Raw genomic sequence first — 23,663 nt, forward strand, 5'->3', positions numbered from 1 at the left:
CATCGATGCTATCCTGGCCGAAGCCGCCATTGAGCCAAGTACGCCACACAACCCTGTCAAAGGAACCGGAAGTTCTAATTTCGCTTGGATTGGATATGGGTGTAGTGATGACCACGACTGGATTACATTGGACGGTTGTCGGTTGTTGTGGTTGCCTCTGCACTACCGCCCAGCAAATGACTACGCTGTTAGATTTGCATCCGGGGAACGTCATTTTTCAATGCATTGCTTCTCTGGCGTCTTTTTTATGGAGTTTTCTCAGGACGCGACCGACTTCCTTCGTCATGCTCAACACAATACCGCTGGCTACCTAAGCGAATCAGAATAGCTTGACTGCCTACCCAGGTAGGTGAGCGAGAAGTAGTTACCGAGCTGTATTTTTTTTTTTGTCTCTTCTTTTCTTTTAAGAATTAGCTCTGGCTTTATCGCTTAAGTAATAATTAGTGATCTTGGCAGCCCTAAACGAGAATTTAGAGATACTGCTACTAGTATGTTTGTAGAGGTCCTTTAGTTTGTACTAGTCTGGCTTATGTCTTAGCCTACCTAGGTGAGTTAACAAAAGCCTTTCCAGTTTTCCGGTTACCACAAGAAGTACCTATCCAGGACACCGTATCACTCTTGGAAGACTTGTCATGCGAGCTGGCCCATATAGCGTAGAAACACCAGCACTCCACCTATTTGACCCATGCATGCATCCCGGTTGTTGGTCCTGCAACCAACTACAGCGTTGTCCAACACACGCCCAGCCAACTGCTGCCTACGCCGGTGGGGCCCTTGCGTGTTTCAAATTCACGCCGCCAGCTCAACATCAATCCCTCAATCTCCCCATCCCCAGCACAAGCAAACCACAACATCGACCATGGCCAGTTTGCTAGACCTCCCAGACGAGACCCTGGAGAATGTGTTGCTGTGCAACATTGACGGTCGCACGCTTCATCAACTCACTCGGGTCAACAAGCGCCTCCGCAGGATCGCGAGTCCCATACTCGTCCAGCGCTGGCCATATTCCCATGAACGCCTACTCCTATATCTCCTCCACCACCCTGAGTTCAGAGCTCACGTCAAAGAGCTCAAATTCGAAAATCTCGTTGCCTTCCGTGACCATGAAGAAGACCACACCGGATGCGACATTACCCTCGAAAGCCTCGAGGCCCTCGCCGCAACCGTGGAGGAGGCGTGGCCAGCTCTAGCCAAGTCAACCAAGTGGGCAGAGCATATCCGCAAAGGCAACTCAGACGCCTTGTGCACGCTCTTGTTATGCTGGACGACCAAGCTTTCCAGTCTCGACATCACAGTGCCATACTTTTATACCAATCAGCGCCACGACTTGCTGGTCTTGCAATTAGCAAGCCAGGTAGTCCGATTGTGGAAGAAGACGGGGTCCACGGACTTGCCGCTTCTTCAGCTGCGGTCCGTGGTTTTCCGTCACTGGGACATCGAGTTTAGCACTGATGGGCGATACGCAGCGGCTTTTTTCCACCTACCCAACGTAAAATCCTTCGCTGGATGCAGGCTTGGTATGTGGGATCTGATTGAAGGCCCCGGGAGAGACTATAACGACCCAACTCTTGGCTGGGTTCCTACGGTGGATCCTCGCGACGAGTACATCGTGGATTTCCCCGTTGGCACTTCACCAATAGAGGAGCTCATTCTGGACGACGTCGATGTTTCAGTAGAATCTTTGTCCAGAATCGTCAGTACCTGCCAACAGCTCAAGTTGCTGGTTTACAGGCCAGCCCCAGTGTGCGACCATTCCTTGTTGAGCTGCAGGGGGCTAGCAAACGTCATGCTACACCACAAGAAGTCGCTGGAGATACTTGTCATTGATTTCGAACGACCACAAGGTTCACTTCTCTTCAGTGACGATGAAGAAATGGAGGATGATGGGAGCGATGATGCCAATGACGACGACGATAACCACGGACATGATGTCGACCCTGAAGTTGGGGGCATCCATCTGCGCGACTGTTATCAGTATCTCAAATGCCTTAAGAGTTTGTCAATCGATGTCAGCTCCCTGTACAAGGAAGATGGTTATGGCGACTACAATATCACGCCTAGTCGTCTACCGAGTTCTCTAGTGAACCTACGACTACAGGGCTTGTGTCTTACCTCATTATGGAAGCGATCTGTCCAGGAGACTGAGGACCAAATGAATGACCTTGAGATCTTGGTACAAGAATGCAGTCCAGATGGGAAGCTGCCTAACCTCCGTCAAATAAATATCCCCGAGAGGTTGCCCAAAGATCTTGTCCTTGACGCGTTTGATAGACTGATGGAGTTGGCAAAGGCGAGAGGAGTTAAAATCATTTTCATAGTACTGTGGGAGGACCCCTGGCCGGAAATTGATTGGTATTAAGGAAGGCTGATGCAGCAATATCATGGCAAGATTCAAGGGGCGTGAGGTGCTCGCAAAAGAATGGGGAACAGAGCCGTAGTAGCCATGCCCAGGCCAACTTGGCTACTTGGCGGGTGCTTATTCCAATACGTTAAGATAGGGATAATACAAATTCTAGCCAGATTGTACCAAAAACTTGATCTAGGGATTAAAGGTGTCTCAACACCAATTTCCAGCCCCTACTCGACTACCCACCAGACCCTGTGCTTGTGCCCACAAACACGACTAATACAGCAGAATAAGTCGCAGTGGAAACCAACGTTTCAATATTCGAAACCCGCACGCCAAAGGAGACGATGAGTGCAAAGACAACAACAGCCACCGACACTGTAACCAAGCTCTTGACTTGCGATTCATCAATGCTCATGATGATCATCGGCACGACAACAAAGAGTCCACCAGTGATGGCGATGGTGAAGCGCACAAGTCTGTCGACAAATGCCGAAACGTACTTTGGCGGCTCGCCGTCGAGGTATTCCTTCGTTCTTTCGCGCTTTTCGTGGTGGGAAAATGTGAGGCGGGAGGGGAGGTATCTCATCAGGGTCCATCGTAGAGGATCAACTTTGTCAGGTCTCTCGTCGAAAGCCGAATAGTGAGACTGGAATGGGTCATTGAAATCGCTTCGTGACTGGAAATATCTCTGAAGTAGCAGCTTTCGCCGCGTCGTCTCGGCCTGGTCAAGGCTTTGGTGATTCCGGAGATACTCATAGTCGCGAACTGCTGTTGCTATTAATTTTCGGTTAGTATCTTTCACAGTCCACGTCGATTGAGTTCTCTTACTATAATCTCTCAAGGTGGTCGTCAGACGATCTGATTGATCGGACGTCGCATGGCCTTGTCGTTGAATATCACTTTTCAGCCTCACCAGATTGACGCCCAGCCGTGTGATGTTGAGTCGTTGCAGAAACTCGAAGCGGAGAAAATGGAATTGTTCTTCATCCTCGAGAGATCTGTTAACATACGCGACGAGGTTTGAATCGTCATCATCCTCGATAAAGGTAGTTGAGGTCATCCTGGGTAGGTAGCCGTAAAGTCAAGTTTCTCGACATGTACCCGGCCATGTCTGGGCGAAGCAGGAAAGATATTTGGGACGAAAGTCCCCTCAAGGTGCCTTGCAGGGGTTCGGTATTGGTTGTGTCCCAGTCGCTTAGCAGTATTGGTGGCGACCAACCATGTCTTCCATCACAGTTGATAACTTGCACAGCCCAGTGGCTCAGCTATTGCGCCAGGTTGCCTGCTGTGCGCAAATACTGCCTTGGGCGAACCACACGCATTCACACATGGTGATTAAATCTCTAGTTCCTGCCGTTGACTGAAATTTCAGACTGTATACCACCAACATTTTGACAATGACAGACAAGAAGCCAAGACGCGAGTGGTCTAACCCCGACGACCCTTGGAACCCATGTGTCATCCTTGGCGTTTCGCTGAACCCGACATTATCAGAAGTTGAAGACGCATTTGCACCCTTTGCAGCATCAGACCAGAACCTGGTTGTGGATCGAGATACCCAAACAGCCAAAGAATTCGAAAAAGCATACGAGCGCCGCAAAAAGCAGGATGCATATGTGTATTTGAAATGCTGTCTTCGGTTGAAAAAGCCGACGGCCCCCAAGGTAGAGCCTGGCGAGTCGACGACTGCAAAGGTTGAGCTTGAAGGCGACGACGACGATATCACCTCAAAGAAATCTTCACCAACATCTCCCCCCAACACAGATTCGCAAGCGACACCCTCCTCTACCTATATACCAACCTCCCTCACCGATCCAAGCCGCTTTTCAATAAGCTCCGTGGTCACGACAGCGACAACGACAGTGGCAGATGCAGGCTACACGACTAGAAACAGCTCAGCTCAAACATTCCAGTATCAATCAGATCCCGAAGGTTCTCGTCGCAGATCGAAATTTCACATTGGCAAACCTAGGCGGAGGAGACCCAAACTCCGCGGAACTCGGAGCGCAACTGGGTCCTCATCATCGATGGGCTCCCAGTTTTCCGACGCCTCTACTGATGGCGCTCGAGAGACTCTTGCAGCAATTAGCGATATTCTGCAAGAGCATACAAAGTCCCTCGGCAGCTCTGGGGACGGTACGGCTAAAGGGCAGTCACTCCTACGAGGCGTCTTTACATCTCTGCGTCGATCGCACTCCGGTTCTAGGACATCGGACGAAAACATCTCACAACCCTTAGCAGGGCTAGTTTTGAGATTCCAGCAGGTCGAGTCTGTCCTAGACAGGTCGGATACTGACCCCTGTAAGTCTTAGCCTCCCGGCACTTTGCCCCTTACTGATACCCAAGCAAGACGACTTACATCGACGATTGGTCATTCTGTACGATGATCTCAGCAGGGACCTCAAGAAGGAGATGAAGCAGAATCGTGGCGGATGGAATAGCGCGAATCAGTCCCAGTTTCAACAAATGATCAAAGGCTATGAGAAGCGTGTTGCCGCTCTCACAAAGCGGCCATACCCGCCCAGCGCTTTAGGTAATAGATTGAAAGGGGGACGCTTGCCTAAATAGATAGAACTAGGCCCAGAATTCTATACCTTGGTACGCTCTGGAGTGATGAGAGTAATGACTGGAAGAGGGTGCGTGCATAACATACTCTGCATAACGAGCAGCCTGTGTGCTCTCTATCGGGACAAGGGTCCTCAAATAGTAAATATAATGAACTTGGACCACTTAATTAATTGTATACGATCCAACAAGTCATGCCTAGCATGTCTGATATTTGAACTCTTTTCCCCTAAAATCATTCAAAAGGCGTCGTTTGACAAAAACCTTCTTCCTACGAAGGTACGTTTGATTTTTTCAGTTCTCCCCGAAGGCCGACAGTTGGTAATCTCATTGACTGGATTTAGACAGCGACTAGATAGAACAAGTGTGTTGCCGAACTCTTTTGTTTCACTCAGATCGAAACCGAGCGTCGAATATTGCTGTGCAGGGTAGGTGCTCCGTATTTGGACCAATGACGGACCAATCATGATTAAGCACTGGTGCCTGAACACCGTCTGACGTCATAGAATTCCGCTGCAAAATGAGTGCCGGAACGTGATCCCGAGAGAATTCATACGCGCGCGGCAGACCCACAATGATTGATAAGGTCCCGCTTTCCGTGTGGGATGTTTACGCTGAGTAATTCCTTCCATCCAATCATGATGACAAATTTGTGAGTCTGGTCACGCAACACCACGGTCTTCTCCGCATTTCACATCATATATATCTCTCTGACACACTCTCTGATCCTTCATTCAACATCAGGTTTGCCCATCCTTGCATCTAATCCCTGCAACTTTGTCCTAGCCTCATATATTAACTACCATCGACACTACATCATGGGTGACGCTTCAGTTTACTCCTATCCTTCCCCTCTGACTGGGTACGAAAATGCCCCACCTTTGCCTGAAGAGAAGGCCGAGGATGGCAAGAGTTATGTGAATCCTCCGGCAGAGAAGCGCAGCGAGGCATACGACAAGTTTATCGCTCCTCTCGACCAGGGCATCCGAGGAGGCTTGTAAGTTGGAAGCAAAGCGCTGATTGGTGGATGTTACTAACCACCATTGATAGCGATCTTCACATCTACTATCTTCAGACCAACCCGGAGCAGTCTAAGTATGCCAATGAGTTGTGGCAACGCATCCGAAGAGAGTGTGAGTAAAAGTTTAAGAACACTATCCCGTAACCCCCGAGCTGACAAGATCTAGTTCCTGAACTCCGAATCTATCGCTTCTGGGATCGACCAATCGGACCTCACCCAATCGCCATGTTCGAGGTCAACGTCTTTACTCCCGCACAATTTGGCGCATTTGTCTCATGGCTTGCCATCTGGCGTGGACCTTTGTCGGTGCTGATCCACCCCAATGTCGTCCCAGAAGAGGGTGTCGATCGCAGGGCATCAGAGAAGCGAGATCACTTGGAGAGGGCCATCTGGATGGGTGAGAGGTTGCCACTGGATGTCAGTCTGTTCAACAAGAGATGAAGGATGTGTATTATGGCGGATGAAAGGGGATATGGCGTGTAAAGGAAATTGCGATTAACTGAACTTAAAAACGAGCACTCCTATTAATAAGACTTAAAAATAACTAAACAGCAAAGTGCATGCAAGAGTTTGACTTTATCGGGAAGTTTCGCCATCCTAGCTGCTTACTATCAGTACAGAGCCTCACTCGGGCGGCCATCACTGTGATCGCTCTTAAGCCAGGAAGAAAGCTGCAGCCGTGGCAGCTAACCCAACCAAGGCATATGTCCCGATATCCATAGACCAAGCACCGTTGGTGTCAACCACCAGAGAGGACACAGCTGGTGTTTCGTGCACCACGCTCGAGCTCCCTTTTGTCACGACCTGAAATCCCCAGGAACACGTAACAAAGGAATAACCCATAAGTCACCACTAATCACCACTAGATCACGATAGATGACCCCTAGGAAACCATAAGTCCGCTATAATCCCCGAAATGGATTATAAAGATCGCGACCTAACCTATATAATCTAGTATAATCCCTAGGAAGCTATATAAGTATATTAAATATGCTTACTTATACTTGTATATATACTAGCTACCTTAGCTATTAATATAACTTAGTTATACCTAATGCCTTGAGTATATTACTAGATATGACTTATATCTTTTATTGCTTAGATTATGCCTAGTACTCTTTACTAATATTAACCTAGCATGGCTAGTTTATCCCTTAGGAAATATATAATTATTATAATTATAATAAAAGGCGCCTTAAATAATTACTTAATACCTTTTATAAATTATATTAATTTTATTCCCTTACTAACTAAGAATAATTATATATAATATAAGAATTACTAAAGCTATACCTATAAGATTTACAAAGCAGAAACTATTAAATATAGAAAAGCTAATACTTCTAGCGGTTATATTAATAGTAATCCCTTGTCACGTGGAGACTTTAAGATGCTACTATTCATTAAAACATTGTGGTTTGATTTTGATCCAGAGGCGGCTGGATGACCGGGAATGAGCTGCGACTACCTATAATTTGACAAATACTAAAAACGCAATTTAAAAGACCACTATCAAGCGATCAGAGTTCCAATTTATTAGCCCAAGCCCTCACCTAAGGCAATAATAAAGTAACCCTGTTAAGCTATGCCGAAGAGAACATACTAAGCCATAGAGTAAACAAGGTTTAGAGAAGTGAAAAAAAAGAGAGCAATCTTGAAATCCGGCAATTGAGAACCATCTGAAACCGAGTTACTTCAGTGCCGCTAGGACGAACACTTATGCCGACTCGTGACAGTTACCTTATTCAAGTGCGAATATCCTTGATATGTTAGCTTCTGCTACGAGTTGAAACGGTCCATGAGTTACATACATCTTTACTCGTCGTCGGAGGCAGCATCATCAGAGGCAGCATCATCGGAGGCAGCATTCTCGGGGGCAGCATTCTCGGAGGCAGCATTTTCGGAGGCAGCATCCTTGGAGCTAGCATGGCCGGAGCCACCATGGCCGGAGCCACCATGACCAGAGCCACCATGACCAGAGCCACCATGACCAGAGCCACCATGACCAGAGCCACCATGGCCGGGCGGCTTGTAGTGTGACTTGGTTGGCTTAGCAGGCTTGGTGACCGTGACGGTGGTCGCTGGCTTGGTGATCGTGACGGTGGTCGCTGGCTTGGTGATGATGACCCTTGGCTTGGTGACCGTGACGGTGGTCGCTGGCTTGGTGATGATGACCCTTGGCTTAGTCACCGTGACAGCTGGGTTGGTGACCGTGATGGTGACCGCTGACTTGGTGATTGTGACCCCTGGTTTGGTGACCGTGACAGTTTTGCGCGGCGGGTAGTAATCGCCACGAACAGCGAGAACCAGTGGCATGGAAAAAAAGGGTGCAAGAAGAGTGAAGAACTTCATTTTGCAGGATAAATCAATAGGCTGAGATGTGTGATGTAAAGTTGGTTTGTGGCTCTGAACAAGTAGTAAGAATCAACTTAAGGCCTGAGTGTAGGATAGGGAACAAAAGCTCGTAGGATGCTGAGGGGGGCATCCTATATATAGACAAGTTGTTACTTCATTATCTACTTGTACCATTGCAAGATCATCTCCAGGCGAGGATCGGTAGCTAGATGGGAAGTCCACAAAAACTACCAAAGCGCTGCTGGCAGACTTCGTGTTGGTGTACATTGTTGGCCAAGGTTTGAATTTGTTAGCCGGGTTCCATGATCCGCGTAGAACTCAATTCATACGGGTACAACCAAGCGAACGTCCTGATTACGTACTACGGCTTTCATACAACCAGCAGCACCATCCAGATAGCTGGCTGCATATTAGCGAAAGTACTCAGCTCAACATTCACCAGGATCTCAGTACGTTCAGCCACAAACTCGTACACCGCGTTGAGACGGCTGATGCGATTCAGAACGCGGCAAGCCAAGTGCGTAACAGCGCACGTGGCTACTGTTGAAAACCTCGTATCTCGATTATAGGGCTGAACGGCAAAGGAGGCATTCCCATTTTCATCCGTGAGGTCGGTATCATCGTTGATAAGGTTGATGCAACTGGAGTAAAGCTTCCAGCTGCAGACGTAGTTGGGGACAACATGAGGTTTTCTTGTGTTACATAGCACTAGATCTTTAGAAATTGCGTTTTCTGTGTAGATATTATACGACTTTTTGCTACTGTGACTAGGCCGCCACATTGAAACAATAACAACGGGGATAAGATCTAGCCACAGGTCCAATACTGTACGCTTGCTGATCATTCACGTATAACTGGAGGGCTGTGGCGCCTGCAGGTACCTGTTGCCAGATGTATCCAGTTGGGTGGTTCACAGCGAATTACAACGAGCCGATAGCGGCTTCAACGTTATCCCTCCGCCTTCGTCCTCCCAACCAACTGATGAACAGTCCCCCATACTTGGCTGAATATACGCCTCGAGTTGGATCGTCTTCGCCGATCACTCTACTGGGTCGATGTAAGTTACGCCAACAAGCCCGTAGTCTACCTAAGAAAGACCCATAGCACTATATTTTCGGTAATCTTTCAACAAGCGACCATTGCTTGCAAGTGTGACAAAGTCAGGGTCGTGTTCTCGATACGAAACGCAGACTACGACATCGCGTCATTCACATGTAGCCTAAATGGACGTTAGTAGCACCCGGAGACGACATCTGCCCATGAAACCATCTCAGGCCCGAGGCTTGAGAACCTCAACAGGTTGATGAGGAGTCACTCATGGAACTCATCAGGCCGCAGCCACCAACAATATCATTCAATGCTTGCTGACGGAAGCATGACTGTGTCAAGTGTGACGATGGCAAGCCCAAATGTTTCCATTGCCCCAAACCGGAGCGAGATCGCCGATATGAGCACCGCGAATTGGACTCATGGGACAACGGACAAATGAGTCCGTTGCTAACTAACATGCGGCTCGGCCTCAGCCGCCCGGCCCACCGTCCCGCTACTACCGCACACAATGGCGTCATCTATCTCTACTCAGACGATCAGATTGAGGTACTGTGAACCTTTTGGACATGATCTCACAGAGGTGGCGTGGCTTGGCTTGCAACTCTCCTTATCCTCTGTCTTCAGACATTCCCTTCCGAGACCCTTGCGGCAGGTTCGAGGGGCATGGCTCAAGTCTGACGATGCGTAGCCTCGATTGGGCGAGTCCGCTGGTGGATGGGCTAAGGTCATGCCCATTGATTGCGATTCCATGAGGTATCTATGGAAGGTTACGATCCTTGAGCGGTCGCGGTCAAGTTCTATTGGAATTATGGATAGATAGTGTAATAGGAAAATGCAAATGTGTGATTCTGTATTGGTGGCCTGATGCTTGGTGTCTTGCGATTGAACGGGCTGGGATCGCGACATGGAGCCTGGTGGATTTTCACGTTGGCGAGGTCCTACCAGATCATATGTACCATGATTTTTTTCTTCTTGTTCTCAGCCTCAACGATGCCCTCAACTGAACCTTAATCTCGTACCTGCAGGAGGAATGCGACATCAACCTCTGCGGTATTTTCGTGAACATCTCGTGCCACTGGAAATGGTGCGTGTGCAGGAAGCCTTGGGGTTACCTATCTCACAAGCATGGAGCGTTGAGCTGAGGGGGTAGCCAATTAGCTACCCAGAAAGTAGCCTTTGGTGCCATCCTTCGCATCCCGTCATTGTGGCCGCTCTGGCGACATCAAGTTAGCCTCGAGCCACCGGAGGCCAAGGGCCGGGTTTAGAACAACAGAGGCCGCAGCAAATGAAGGCGACTTGTTCATGCGTGCACGTCGACATGTTCGAGCGCGGTCGAGTGGGCATCGTACCAAAATAATGCAAGCACCTTATCTGCCCAAGCTTCGCCAACCTCGTTTCACGCTTAAGCCTCGACACTGTGCTTGAAAACCTTGCCCACATACCAGCTAGTCAACCCGCACATCCCTTGAACCGTGGCACCTCTCTCGCTCATCTAGCATGTCAGTGTCTGGCTTTCTTCTATCCACGGTCGCGTTCGGGACCAATCTGAGATTTTTGCATCTTCTCCGCGGAGACCTGCTTTAGTTGGCTTTCTTTCTCTCACTGCGATGTTTACAATCGGTGTTTCCGCCTCTGCTCATTCTTCCTCCCAAAGCCCTGTCACTTGCGTATTGGACCAAGGTCTGCAGCGCCTTGACTCTAAAGTCCTTCTTAAATACCAACGTGAGGCAAGTCTTTGCAGAGTCCCCTTCTCCGCATGGAAACTCGAGTGCGTCTTCGATGCATTTGGGGTCGGAGCGGCTATTCAGCATGTAGCCGACTAGCTTCCAGGTGTATCTTCTGAGGTGTATGGCCTGGTACAGAGGGGTCTGCCCGTTGTCGTTCCTGGTCTTCAGGTGATCCGGACATTCATGTTGTGCGCTGACTGCCCTGTCCTTGACCAATTGAACAATTCGGTGCAAGAAGGCTACCCCGTCTTGACCAAAGAGTTTGACAGTCTCTCTATGGTGGCACAAGAACTTGTCGGTGTGCTCTTCATCGGCCTCGCTGTCAAATGTCCTTTTCAAGTCGGAGATGGCGAGTTGACGAGATCATCCTCCTCGTCCATCTCCTCTTCATCTTCGTCAGAGTCTCTGCGTGGATCTCTGTCCTCTGCGTCCGACATGGTCACTGATGAGCAAGGGCTGTCCGTGGTGTGGTGGTGACTCTTGTGGTTCTACGGTTCAAAGATAGAGATTGCTCAATCTCCTTGAACTGGGCGGAATTACCTGTCCTTGCGAGGAGACATGCGGAAGAGGCATTTTGGACCCCGAATCAAAGTTTGTACCGCAATCAATTCGCAAGTACACAAATGTTCATGTTTCTCCCCCGCTCTTGTGACCGACAATACCTGCCTTGCGGAGAGTTGGAAATCCTTTGCGCATCTTCACAGCGGCTATTATGGCGCTCTGGGGGGTGATTGGCAAGACGTGCTTTGAAGCCCCCTGCTAGGGCTCACTGTCTCCCCACTGAAAAGCAGAACAAAGGATCAGGTTGCAGTGTACACGCGTCACGCGCCAGTGGGCGGTTAGCTGATCGTCGTCGAGGTTGATTGGAGCCGCGCGAGATTGCGTCTCTCCTTGGGAGGGAACCAAGCCCCGGCCTCTTCGGCGGCTATCGCACCAGTTCAGCGGCTGGCGTCAGCTATGGGGCAGAGCTGGGCACCTCAGCAAAATGGGAGAAGGCAGTAACTCGCGAAACGGAAGACGCTATGAGAATCAACGGAGGCAAGCTTGTCGTCGGCAGCATGCCTCCCAACCGCAAGGTAAAGTGGACTCTCCTAGAGAATAAGACTCTCAAGACGGGCGTCCCGGCTTTTGTGCGAGTTGCTGTGAGAATCAAGAGGATGGACGAGAAGATGTTTACTTGTCTCCCGAGGCTTCAGTGCAAGGCAGACCGGTGGATGTCGTTGCAGTCATTCTTCGGAGGGGTGCCTGCGGACGGTCCAGTGCTGTTGAAGCCGGACACGAAGCCGACCAACAAACTGATGGTGTATAATCCTGAAGAGCTGGGCAGTGTTGACCTGCAGAAGCTCAGCGATGTTACGTTTACCACGATGATCTTGGATGCTCAAAAGTAGTCTGAGCAGGGTAGAATTTAGTGAATTAATTATAGCTTGCTATCTTGACAAAAGTAGCATCGTAACTACACACTCCAACTCTTGAGAAATCCACCAAGACCCATTTGCAACCTCCAGCTTCACCAACCTCGCATATTTTCTACTCTGTATTCCTACCCCTCCGATACAACTCGCCATGCGCTCTTGTGTGTGCGCGATTTCCTGGCGACCCCATGCAACCAGTTCCACTGTATCCTTGCAGTGCTGCACTGCCACGGGCCGAAGACCTTGGCCTGAACAACAACCAACGGTCTTTTCAAGGCCTGCAACTCAGGTGACCATTCCCATGAAACGTCGTTGGCTTGGTACCTTGCGTTTATCCCTTGTACCTCGTAGGTACCGTCCTCAAAGGATGCACGCAGTAAGCACTGCGAGGATCCAGCAGTGGACCCTTGTTTCTCCAGGCTCCAAGGCCATTCACACACCAAGACTTGAGCGACTCGACGTGTCCCTACCACCTCTTCGTCGAATATCACTAATGCCCTTCAATAATGGGAGACAACATGTCGGAGACTGAAGAGAGTGCTTCCAATTCTCCGATCCACGACAGAGTCGCTGGTGAGAGTTCAAATGAAAGACATGCAGACCCCGACATTGCCGATCTCGACGAGGACACGGAAGACGACAATGAACCCGCCTTCTCGAACTTGTCTGATCCAGGCACTGACGAGCTAATCTCCGTCCGCGCAACCGACGAGGGCAACCCCGATGACAAAACTCGACCTCTGGGATTGAGTAGACCTTGGGGCTTTGCCGAGCATGACGACTACGAGTGCGTGACTCATTACTATTCGTTCTCGGCACCCAACTGATGCTTTACTCAGTGTAATCACCGTTCACGGCCTCCGTGATGATCATAACACGATATGGACATCGCACAAGGGAGATCAATGGGTCGGCCAGCGACTGTTCGAGCATCTCTCGGTCCGGCAATTGGACTGCCTCTATCCTACCGATGAGTCGGCAAGAGTGTTTCAGGAAGATGGGATCAAGGCCGAGGCTCGAAACTTGCTACGTCTGTATAGTGAATACAGACGAGAGCTCTCAGATGTAAGCGATCTCTCTTATGCGGTTACATCAGCAGGCTAATATTGTTCATAGACAGAAGTGGATAGGCCTATTATATGGGTGTGTCACGATATTGGAGGCACCATAGTCAAGCAGGTTAGTTGTTCCTTTCTGTCTTGATAATTGGTGCTCACGCTTTTCAAGGTTCTCATTGAAGCTGCTCAAGCTACTCTTGCTGAAGATTACGAAGATAAAGAAACTTGGGAGTACATGAAAGAAGCTCACAGGAGAATTGCAACTCTTTCCACGACAATTGTACGATATAATCCTCTCATCCTTGCTGTTCTATCTCTCCGAGACTAATCTGAGTCCCTAAAAGATCTTTCTCGGTTGTCCTCACCAAGCAGAGTCCATCGACATTCTCGAGGATGAGCTGCACAACTTGATCAGTCTTCCAGGTCCAGACATCAAGAATGGGGTCATGAGAAAGATTAGAAATCTTGCCCAGCAAGTGGACAAGATCAACCTCGAGTTTTTGGACACCAAGTTATTCTCCCGCTTGGTCAGCATCAACGTTTTTCACCTTGATGCTCTCAAGACGGATGAGTCGAGCGACAACCAGACCGACGGCACCACAGACCCATCTTCAACAGTGATGGAACTCCCAACTGCACCGGCATCACCGTTCAGTCGATATACATTAACGATGCACCACTCGTTTTCTGCACTCGGAGTCTTCTCCCAGGAAGCCATCAGCCACGCCGACCTTGTCAGAGGCGACGGGGACAGGGACGAAGATGACAGTTGGGTTTTTGTTGTCAAAGAACGCTTCAATTCCGATATGTACCGTATGTGAGACCCTCCTGATACGCGTTTAATCCGTTACTGATGAGTCTCTAGCTCTCAAGGTGAATCCCAGTCTCATCCACTTGCAAACCGCTCTCCTATCCCTGGCCCCTCCAACAAGGCTACCGAAGGTGCACATGGATCCAACTGTCCCCGAGGATCGGCAGCTCCCCTTCCTCAACTGGCTCTCAAGTCAAGAGGCATACAAAACTTTTGACGACATGATGGGACCATGTGCGCTGTACCTCGAAGGTATTGCTGGAGATCCCAAACGAACCGCCATGCTCACCCAGCATATATACGCCAAGTACGAGTACGAATACCTAGAATACTGGGGAAAGAATTACGGAGGCTCTGCCTTTTACTTCGAGTTCAACAAGCATGACAACCGCTACAACAACATTAGGTCCATGCTCGTCTCTCTCATCAACGACATGGCATGGCACAACTGGCGGAAGAATCCCGACGGCCCAGTCATCCGCGCCTTGCTTGAGAATCTGGGATACCACCACCGCTGGTCACTACCAGAACTTTTTCAGCTGTTCACTTTGATCAGGCAGTGTCCAAGCGTGAGCACGTGGGCGATCTTCTTGAGCTGTTTCGACGAATGTTTGGAAGAGGAGCGGACGTGGTTCCTAACCAGAGTCATGGAACAGTTTGGCCGCAGTGAGTGGAACTAACGCATTGTTATTACAACAAGTGGTCCCAACAGTTCGATCAAGAAGTTCATTCCCGAGTCTCAAGTCTTGTCCATGCAAGGCTGTCCCACGGGGCCAAAGGGATACGCAGCCGACGAGAGGGGCTTCGAGCAGCCCGAGCTTGAGCTCGCTCTTGAACATTTGCTAAAGAAACGTCCCGTTCTAAAGCAACTTGAAACACAGCTCAAAACTATTATGGATGAGTGTTCTAATATGTCTCATCTTGGCCACAGAATCGTCGACTGGCTCAGTCACCACAAGCGAGGAGCAGCAATCGAATCCATCAGCGCAGATATCAGTAGGCTGCGCCCAGTGACACCAGAGAATGTCGTGCGCGTGTTCATCGAAAGCCACCCTCTGGAAAAGCAAGCACTGGCAAACGAGACCTGTCTATGGGTCAAATATGCCATGCAACCATTGACAATTGAGGCTCTGGGTCACGCAATCGCTGGGACGACACTATTACCCGGTGATATACTCCGAGATTTGGATCACGAGCAGCTTGCCCAAGATCTTTCAAGAATTCTCTGTGGAGTCATCGTCATAGAGAACCGAGAAGTCAAGTTCTCGCACCCCTCGTTTTACTCTGCACCACCCCTGCCACTGGGGGATGAATCCGAGGATGAGGAACCAAAAGCCAGCCACTGCCATCTCGCACATGCGTGCTTGAAATACCTCTCGACCTACGAAGTGCAAGAGAGTTATTCCAGATTTCGAGTTGAAAATCATGACGCAAGCTTTCTCAGTTGTCCCCTCATTGTCCCTCGAGACGATCTTCTCTACTATGCTGTTCAATTCTGGCCTGAGCACTATCGACTCGGCAACAATCCTCAACGCAGTGAGAGCTCATCACTTACCGAACTGGCATACAGCTACTTCGACAACATAAGAACTCGTCGAGATTGGTGTGAGGCCTATTACCTACTTTCAAACACTTTCACGCGCAATCAGCGAAACTACCTCACTCCATTGCCCGTCGCCGCCGCGCTTGGATGGAAAGATCTTCTTAGTATACTAATCCCCCAAATCAAGGGCTCGAAGTGGTTTCAGCAAGACTTTTGCCTGGCAATCACGGAAGCAGCGCGGAACGGCCATGCAGATGTCGTTGGCAGACTCTTGAACGAGGTTCAAGAGGTTGAAGAGTCGGCGCTGAGAGACGCCATCTTTTGGGCTGCATCCCCTGGGAACGAACAGACCATGATTCAACTTCTCCACATGGTTAAATCGCCCCAAAGCTTTCACTGGCCTGAGAATATCCTTTTCCGCGGTGCATCTGCTGGACTTGAACCCCTAGTATCGATTTTGTGCGGGTCTGGTTACGACCTGAACGAATGGAACGACCAATCTCGCTACACAGCTCTTCAGGCAGCCATTTTCTGGGGTCATTACGATGTGGCCAAGATCTTGGTAACCTCTGGAGCCGATCTGACTGTCCGGGACACCGAGGGCAGGACCCCCTTGCTCATGGCTACTAGGTTAGGCCAGCCAGAGATGGTGCAGTTGCTCCTCGATCACGGCGCCGACATCAACGACAAAGACAATGACAGCTACTCAGTTGTACACACGGCTGTTAATGCAGGCGATTATCAAGTGCTCGATTTGCTCCTCAAAGCTGGGGCCGACGTCCACTCTAGTGACCCCGCGGTCGACCTACCTCCCCCCATCACTCTTGCAGCGAGCTCCAACGGTAATTATTGCATTCGTGTCCTTTTGGAACATGGCGCAGATGCACGTACTCCCTCAAGCAATGGATCCCCTCTCTACACTTGCTGCGACACAGTTCAGATGATTGAGGCCTGTCGTTTGCTTCTCGAGCACGGAGCGGATCCAAACGAGTCTTCCGAGGAAAGGGTAATGCTTCTTGTTCGCGCCTTGGGTTCCCAGAGCAAGGAGATGATCAGTCTCCTAATTGAACACGGCGCCAAACTCGACTCTTTCGATCCGTGCGAGAGCCTGGAGCTCAGGACACCCTTGTCAAACGCCGTTGGGGAGTGCTCTGTCGACATGATAGAGTTCCTCATCAACAAAGGAGCCTCGGTCAACTACGCCCCTGAGGGGACTCAATCTCCTCTGTTTGCCGCAGCCTATCAGGGGTCAGACATTGAAAAGGTGAAGTTTCTCCTCAGCAAGGGCGCGGATATCAACCGGACATGGACTAATGACTGGACTGTGATTCACGCTTCCTACGACGCCCCCGAGTTTGTGTCACTCATCCTTGAGCACGGCGCAGATATCAACGCAGTGAGTGATGACTATGGCACTGCCTTGATGAAGGCCGCTCGATGGGGAGACATCAACACTATCAGGGCAATAATAGCACATGAGAGTCCGAAAGCAGACCTCAACTTGGAAGTCAACCCAGGTGGTGTGGACCGTTCATTTTCGGCTCTCTTTTATGCCGTTGAGAACCACAACTTTGACTGCGCGAGGCTCCTCCTCGAAGCTGGAGACGAACTGGCCGAGTGTAGAGACCCAAAACAAGTTCTATGGGGGTTTCCAAACCCCCTGTCTGAAGAAAAGATCCCAGAACTGCTCAGTTTCATGAAGCTCTGCCTCCAGAAAGGGACAGATGCCAATTACGCCGATGAAAACAAAAACACAGCACTACACTGGCTGAAGCAATATACGCCAGTGCAAGTCGTCAAGCTACTAATCGACTCGGGGGCCCCAGTCAATTCTCTGAATGGCCAAGGTCTGACGCCGCTGGCCGTTGCCACCCAGGAGGGCAACGTCGCCGTGATGAAATACCTCATCACCAGAGGAGCCCGGGCAGATATCTACATCCCGCACCTCGGAAGCCTTTTGCACATAGCCTGCCATCAAGAAGAGAACGTTGATGACAAAGTCTATCTCGAAATGGTGCAAATTCTTGCCGACGCCGGAGCCGATCCCAATGCTCCTGGTCCTTTACCCGCTGGCGAGCCTCTCTTATACTCGACCATTTCCGAAAAGTCCTACTTGACCCACCATCGCTCTGTTTTCAGATATCTTGTGAGCGACCTTCGTGTGGACGTCAACAAGGCCACCAACTCTGGAGAAACCCCCATCATCGCTGTAGCCAGACACGGCAACCTGAAGAAACTGCGGTATCTCATTCGCCATGGGGGCAACATCAACGCCGCCGATAATGAGGGTCGACGCGTCATCCACTATGTTGCTGCTAGTGCGGAGCCCTACATTGGATACAAGAAGATTCGCTACTTTGCCAAAGCCGGCGCTGATCTATATACCCCGGACAACTACGGGCGGACCCCTTTACACATTGCAGTAGGCGGGAGAGACCCTGTACAGTGTGCCATGATAATCCTCAAAGCATCTACCCAGAGCTTGGATGTCAACGTCAAGGATATGGATGGATGGACACCTCTCATGTATGCATGCAGGTCCGAAATGGCCGACACCAATATGCTCAACATGCTCGTGAAAGAATACGGAGCTGATGTCTGGCCCGTGAGCTACGACGGCCAGTGGTCAGCCCGGAAACTCGTCAATTTGGTCGATCTTTCGGACTATGATTGTCCACTCGAACTTTTGGAGCCTCCTGAGGACAAGAGGGAGCGCATCGGCCCAGGCGGAGTCAAGCAAATCTGGGACCCTGCATTCCACACGACAACGCCAGAGAATTTTATCAACGCAAGGTGTGAAAGCTGTCTCCTGGTAAGTCGTCAAGCTTTATGCTTCCATGTGGTCGCTAATACATCTCGTATCGATAGCCGAGTTCTGGCCAGTGGGATAGGTGTCGAGACTGTACTGAACCTATCTGGTTCTGCTTCAAGTGCTTCCCGCATAGAAACGAGGTGCACGAAACAGGTCACACCTTCAAACTATGCACCTTTTTTATCGATTCAGAGGACGAGCGGAGCGAGCACAGCGGCCAGGATGGCGAGGCGTCGGATGGTGAAGAATCCGAAGCGTTTAGGGCGGGCTCCGGATCTTCTGGGACCGAGGAGACTGACACTGTAACCGACGACGATGACGATGATGATGATGATGATGATGATGATTAGATTGAAAGCAGCTGTTGTAGTTCATTCGAAGGCACTTGAGGTTGGGCTTTGGTTGTCGTTGCAACTCTTGATGAACTTCACGTCAAGGGCTGGGTTAAAGCAGGGTGAACCAACTGTATGTATGTATGTATGTATGTATGTATGACCATGCCTATGTACAAAGTTTCATGAGAAGAAAATGGATTCCCTCGCCTATTCCAGCTTCTTTAAATCTTCTTAAACACAGAAAGACTAGAAAGTGCTGCGCCAGGCCACGAAAATAGAGTGTTCGAGTTACAAGACGACCCGAGGGCCTGGTTGTTCATCCAAGCAGGCTCCCAGTAGTACAGTCCCCTTCCACGGTTAACCTTACTCACAATGCTGGCGACCTTTTCAATAAACTGAGTCTGGCCAGCGGCGGAAAATGGAATGTTGCGCATGTCGCTAGGGAAAGCCTCCGCAGGCGAAGGGCAAGAGGTAGGCCAGTTGAGCTCGCTAACAACGATTTCCTTGCCCCATTTGCTAGCCATGTTCTTCAACGACGTCTCGAGAGCCGAGAAGGTAGCACCGGCTCCGTAGAAAGGATAGTAAGAGACGCCCATCATGTCAAAGTCGGAAAGCTTGAGGGCTCCAGCGTTGAGGACATTAGTGTAAAAGTACTCTTGAGTACCCCAGTCCCAACCCTTGTCGAGGTGGATCATGATCTTGGGCTTGGGGTTGAGGGAAGAATCCTTGATGCCGAAGGCTGCGGAGTTGAGAAGTCGACCGATGTTGTAAAATGACTTGGTCGAACCAGTAGGGAAGAGAAGACCAGCAGTGATCTCATTGCCGATAGAGATAATAGAGGGCGCGACGCCAGCAGATTGAAAGGCGTTGGAGACTTGGAGTGTGTAGTTGTAAAGTCTCCAAGAAAGGTCATCAATACCAGTCGGCCAACCAGAGGGAATCTTTTGGTTAGCAGGATCAGCCCAGGTGTCGCTGAAATGCAGTGTAAGGTAAACACTCAAGCCAGCAGCCTTGGCACGCTTGGCAAGCTTGAGGTTGTAGTCGAGGTTGTAATCGCCGTTGGATGGGTTCACCCAGACGCGCTGTCGGACCGAGTTGACGCCATTGGCGACCAAGATCTTTTCGAGGGACTGCGATGAGCCGCCGTTGGTGTACTTGATTCCCTTGGCTTCCTCGAGGAGCAGGGAAGACCAGTCGACACCTCGATAGGTCAAGGCCGAAAGGGCCAGAGAGCAATAAGAAATGAATGCCAAGAACCGAAGAGCCACCATCTTGTCGTCCGTATAGGTCCGGTGTCTATCAATCAAAGAAAGACCATTCGTTTCAACCAGCGACCACGTCTTTTAAGTAGTCTCGGTTAACGGACCTAAAACCCCGTGGTCCGATTTTGGCATGTAACATAGCGACTAGGATGTTTGTTTCTCCTCCAATCAAGGGTCCATATACGTCGCGCTATAGCGTTTCACTGCCTTTTTTCCGTGAAACTCAAAGTCCTTAATAATGCCTCGTATGAAATAGGGAGACACGTTAGCTTCGGATATAGGGACCAGACGAGTAGGTGGCCAATCGGAGGTTGTGACTCCGTTGCAGGACTGGCTCCTCCGGCTCACACCGCCATGAAATATGGTGTGTCTATCACGGAAAGCACGGCTTCATGGACCTTCTAGAGATCAGAAACCTTATTTAGAGCCAGCCATGACGACTTTAGAATTTTGTATCACCGAGATGAGTCCGAAATATCGCTTCAACTTCCTGATATAATGCCGGCAGGCTCAAGTAGTTCTTGATGAAATCAAGAGAATTAACTGATACAGTGTCTTTGACAAGGGCAGCTGGGCTATTCCCTAATGGTCTAGCTAGTCTGTCACACCCGTGATCGATGAATGCAGATCTTTGAGGTTGCATCCGCGATCCGCACCAATGACTGCCGACATCTGAACGGCAAACTCGGCCGGGTTGATTCGTCACTTCAGATTCCCGAGCATTGTCGGTGTCATTTCATTTCCGGGGAAGGACATCCTTTCCTTTCTAGTCACCTCTCAAACTTAGAAAATACAGCTGCAGGACGTTCAAGGTCAGGTGCTCAATTACGATCTCTTCCTCAAGGAAGAAGATTACCGTGCTCAACAACTTAAATCTCCGAGTTAGACTATTAGTAATGAACCATCTCTTTTTGGTTTGCATGATTGAGATATCCAAATTTTGTGTGTGAGTAGTAGTCCCTCGTTGAGTCCAGGCTGGCAGGTCATGAATCGAAAAATGTTATTAAAATAAGAACTGTGAACAGATTCCCAATCATCAGTGTTGTAGATCCCGCAGCTGAGTCACCTATTGAAAACCTTTTTTGGTCCTTTGGGATTTGTTTGGTTGCGCTGAAAGAAGCATGGTTACATTCTGTAGTTATAATTTTCCACTACAAAAAAGTGGCCTCTCAGAGGTACGTCCAATCTGGAATAACTTAGAATATATGTGATCCTATATTCGGCGTCTTTGTTGCATATCAATTGGCCTGATACCACCCAAAGAATCAAGGAAACGTTGAGTTGACAGAATTGCCACTTACCCTAGGGCTCGAACGAGTCCATGTCGTGCAGCGAGAAGCAACCCTCAGCCGGCATAAAGGTGACAATACACAGTAATTTGATTTTGAAAATATATTTCTTACGCCCAGATGCGTCAAGTTCAACCCGGACGACACAATGAGGCCCCGACGGCCGACGCTGAACTCAACGGTCAATCAACCCCTGTTTCACTTTAATGGTAGAACATTTAAGGAGTGCATTACAAATTAAACGGTCTTGGCATTAATTAGGGAATTATTCGTCTAGATTAGTCCATTTTTAGACTCCGTGGTATGCTTTTGTAACAACACCCAGCTCAATCTCACTCGCGGGTTTATCCCCATTCGTGCTGCTCGCCTGGCCATGCTCGTCCCCGAACGCCGCCCTGTCGAGTCCGGCTTGCGTTTCTGTCGGTGAAGAAACCCGACGACCAGTTTCCAACTCATTCGTCGTAACAGTGACTTCGTTCTTCTGGTAAATCTTGAGCGGAATGCTGTCTCCGCTGTTGATCTGTTCCTGACTCTCCGAGATGCTGAGCCCTGGCTCATGGCTTGTCCCCAACCTCGTTCTTCGTTCCTCACGTGTAACGCTGGTGAGATTTCCGTAGTTCGACCTGAAGCGGGAAGTAGCCTCGCCGGTACGCTGGCCTGATGATTTGCCGTATCTGGCGGCAAACGAACCCAGCCTGAAGACTCGTTGAAGTAGCGTCCATGTGAGGGGAAGGTTGGCGGTGATGATGGCTGTCGATACTTCGCGAATGTACCAGTAGATCCACTCGCTGCCGTATGGATCTCCAAGACTGTAATACTTGCTGAGAGCAGCTGCCAAGATCTGATTCACAACCCGAGTTAGCAAGACCCAGAAAACCCAAACAGCCTGAAAACCTACCGTGAAGATTCCCAGTGCGAAGACAGCGCACAGGACAACCTTTCTCTTGATGGCAAGCTGCGACTGCAAAAACACTGGCATCGGAAGGGCGATGATCATAATGTCGGAAGAGATGTTCATGACGGCGTTTGTAATCATGTGATTGGTCTCTGCTGAGCAGTTCACTAGATCCAAAGTTAGTCGACTGAACATGCAATAGTGGCAACATCGGATGTTCTTACAATCTTCAGGCGGAACTTGCCAGTAGTGGCTGAAGGGTCTGCACCAAGCGGCAAACCACAGGATCTGCATCACGACAAATCCCAAAACCACGTATCCAGCAACGATCTTGACAAAGAAGTTTTGTCGCAAACTCAGACTGTCGTAGGATCAGTATGGTATCGTCAATGAGAAAGGGAGAGACACTCACGTCAGTCGGCCGTACATGAACAAGAGACAGCCCTTGACACCCCAAAGTGTAAACATCTGCATCTGCTCCGTAACCAAGACAAGCTTGGATCCGTATTGCCTGTCGGCAATGTTTTGCTTGTCATTGAGATCAACCTTTTCTCCGGGCTGGATGAGGTTGGTTGGCGTATAGGTCAACACTTTGACAATGACCAACAATATTGTGTATGTGATCTAAAAATTATTAGCGTGATGAAGAACGGGGTCGTCTCTGCGGGAGGTTACCATCGTGAAAACCATGAGGTAATCATCAGCCAACATGTTCTTCCATGATCCCAGCAGCATTCTCCTCGAGATCCTAGATACGCGTTAGATCGGGAATCGAACTGTCAAAAAAGCAAAAAGAACGACTCACATTCTCGAGAGAACCACCACCAGGGTCAGGGCGTACCACGCCCACATCTCAGTGTCGAGGTTCGACATGTTGATCGACAGAATGCAACCTCACAAGCTGCCATCCAACAACTCTGAAAAACGGGACGCAAAACCTCGGGGCATGGGAGCAAGGGGGAAGCTGGGGATTTTGAGACCCAGATTTCAACACGCGTCAGTTAAGCTCGTTCCCACTGGAGCCACAGTCCCACGATTAAGAATAGCAAGGCATAACTTGAAAAGGACCCGGTTTTCAACACTCAGACCTCGAAAAGTCATCCCATCCAACAACGCCCGGACATTCTCGGCGTCCCCTGCGCACGGTTCTTCGTCTCCCCTTGCTAGCGTTGGCG

The 23,663-nt window shown here is 49.7% G+C and overlaps 8 protein-coding genes across 8 annotated transcripts; 5 read left to right on the top strand and 3 right to left on the bottom strand.

Annotated features, from left to right (window-relative positions):
- Positions 1-859: 859 nt before the first annotated feature.
- Positions 860-2,359, top strand: NCS54_00635600 (Hypothetical protein; the record flags this gene model as incomplete). Its single annotated transcript, XM_053151819.1, has 1 exon — positions 860-2,359. One exon carries the CDS (start codon positions 860-862, stop codon positions 2,357-2,359), a length of 1,500 nt encoding a protein of 499 aa, XP_053007794.1.
- A 226-nt stretch (positions 2,360-2,585) lies between these two features.
- NCS54_00635700 (Hypothetical protein) lies at positions 2,586-3,419 on the bottom strand (the record flags this gene model as incomplete). Its single annotated transcript, XM_053151820.1, has 2 exons — positions 3,179-3,419; positions 2,586-3,124 (listed from the first exon to the last, which is right to left on the bottom strand). The coding sequence occupies exons 1-2, from the start codon at positions 3,408-3,410 to the stop codon at positions 2,586-2,588; spliced, it is 771 nt and encodes a 256-aa protein (XP_053007795.1). The 5' UTR covers positions 3,411-3,419.
- Positions 3,420-3,747: 328 nt separating this feature from the next.
- On the top strand, positions 3,748-5,270 carry NCS54_00635800 (Hypothetical protein; the record flags this gene model as incomplete). The annotated part of the gene is made up of 3 exons (XM_053151821.1): positions 3,748-4,651; positions 4,701-4,883; positions 5,260-5,270. The coding sequence occupies 3 exons, from the start codon at positions 3,748-3,750 to the stop codon at positions 5,268-5,270; spliced, it is 1,098 nt and encodes a 365-aa protein (XP_053007796.1).
- A 463-nt stretch (positions 5,271-5,733) lies between these two features.
- Positions 5,734-6,377, top strand: NCS54_00635900 (Hypothetical protein; the record flags this gene model as incomplete). The annotated part of the gene is made up of 3 exons (XM_053151822.1): positions 5,734-5,912; positions 5,966-6,048; positions 6,103-6,377. The coding sequence occupies 3 exons, from the start codon at positions 5,734-5,736 to the stop codon at positions 6,375-6,377; spliced, it is 537 nt and encodes a 178-aa protein (XP_053007797.1).
- A 5,713-nt stretch (positions 6,378-12,090) lies between these two features.
- On the top strand, positions 12,091-12,459 carry NCS54_00636000 (Hypothetical protein; the record flags this gene model as incomplete). Its single annotated transcript, XM_053151823.1, has 1 exon — positions 12,091-12,459. One exon carries the CDS (start codon positions 12,091-12,093, stop codon positions 12,457-12,459), a length of 369 nt encoding a protein of 122 aa, XP_053007798.1.
- Positions 12,460-13,001: 542 nt separating this feature from the next.
- Positions 13,002-19,057, top strand: NCS54_00636100 (Hypothetical protein; the record flags this gene model as incomplete). The annotated part of the gene is made up of 8 exons (XM_053151824.1): positions 13,002-13,270; positions 13,323-13,548; positions 13,600-13,662; positions 13,711-13,821; positions 13,886-14,354; positions 14,407-15,007; positions 15,065-18,707; positions 18,764-19,057. 8 exons carry the CDS (start codon positions 13,002-13,004, stop codon positions 19,055-19,057), a joined length of 5,676 nt encoding a protein of 1,891 aa, XP_053007799.1.
- Positions 19,058-19,263: 206 nt separating this feature from the next.
- NCS54_00636200 (Arabinogalactan endo-beta-1,4-galactanase) lies at positions 19,264-20,313 on the bottom strand (the record flags this gene model as incomplete). Its single annotated transcript, XM_053151825.1, has 1 exon — positions 19,264-20,313. One exon carries the CDS (start codon positions 20,311-20,313, stop codon positions 19,264-19,266), a length of 1,050 nt encoding a protein of 349 aa, XP_053007800.1.
- A 1,569-nt stretch (positions 20,314-21,882) lies between these two features.
- Positions 21,883-23,361, bottom strand: NCS54_00636300 (Hypothetical protein; the record flags this gene model as incomplete). Its single annotated transcript, XM_053151826.1, has 6 exons — positions 21,883-22,434; positions 22,492-22,655; positions 22,713-22,849; positions 22,901-23,112; positions 23,164-23,236; positions 23,294-23,361. The coding sequence occupies 6 exons, from the start codon at positions 23,359-23,361 to the stop codon at positions 21,883-21,885; spliced, it is 1,206 nt and encodes a 401-aa protein (XP_053007801.1).
- Between the last annotated feature and the right edge of the window lie 302 nt (positions 23,362-23,663).

The sequence above is a fragment of the Fusarium falciforme genome, chromosome 5, assembly GCF_026873545.1.
Source record: "Fusarium falciforme chromosome 5, complete sequence".
Lineage (NCBI taxonomy): Eukaryota > Fungi > Ascomycota > Sordariomycetes > Hypocreales > Nectriaceae > Fusarium > Fusarium falciforme.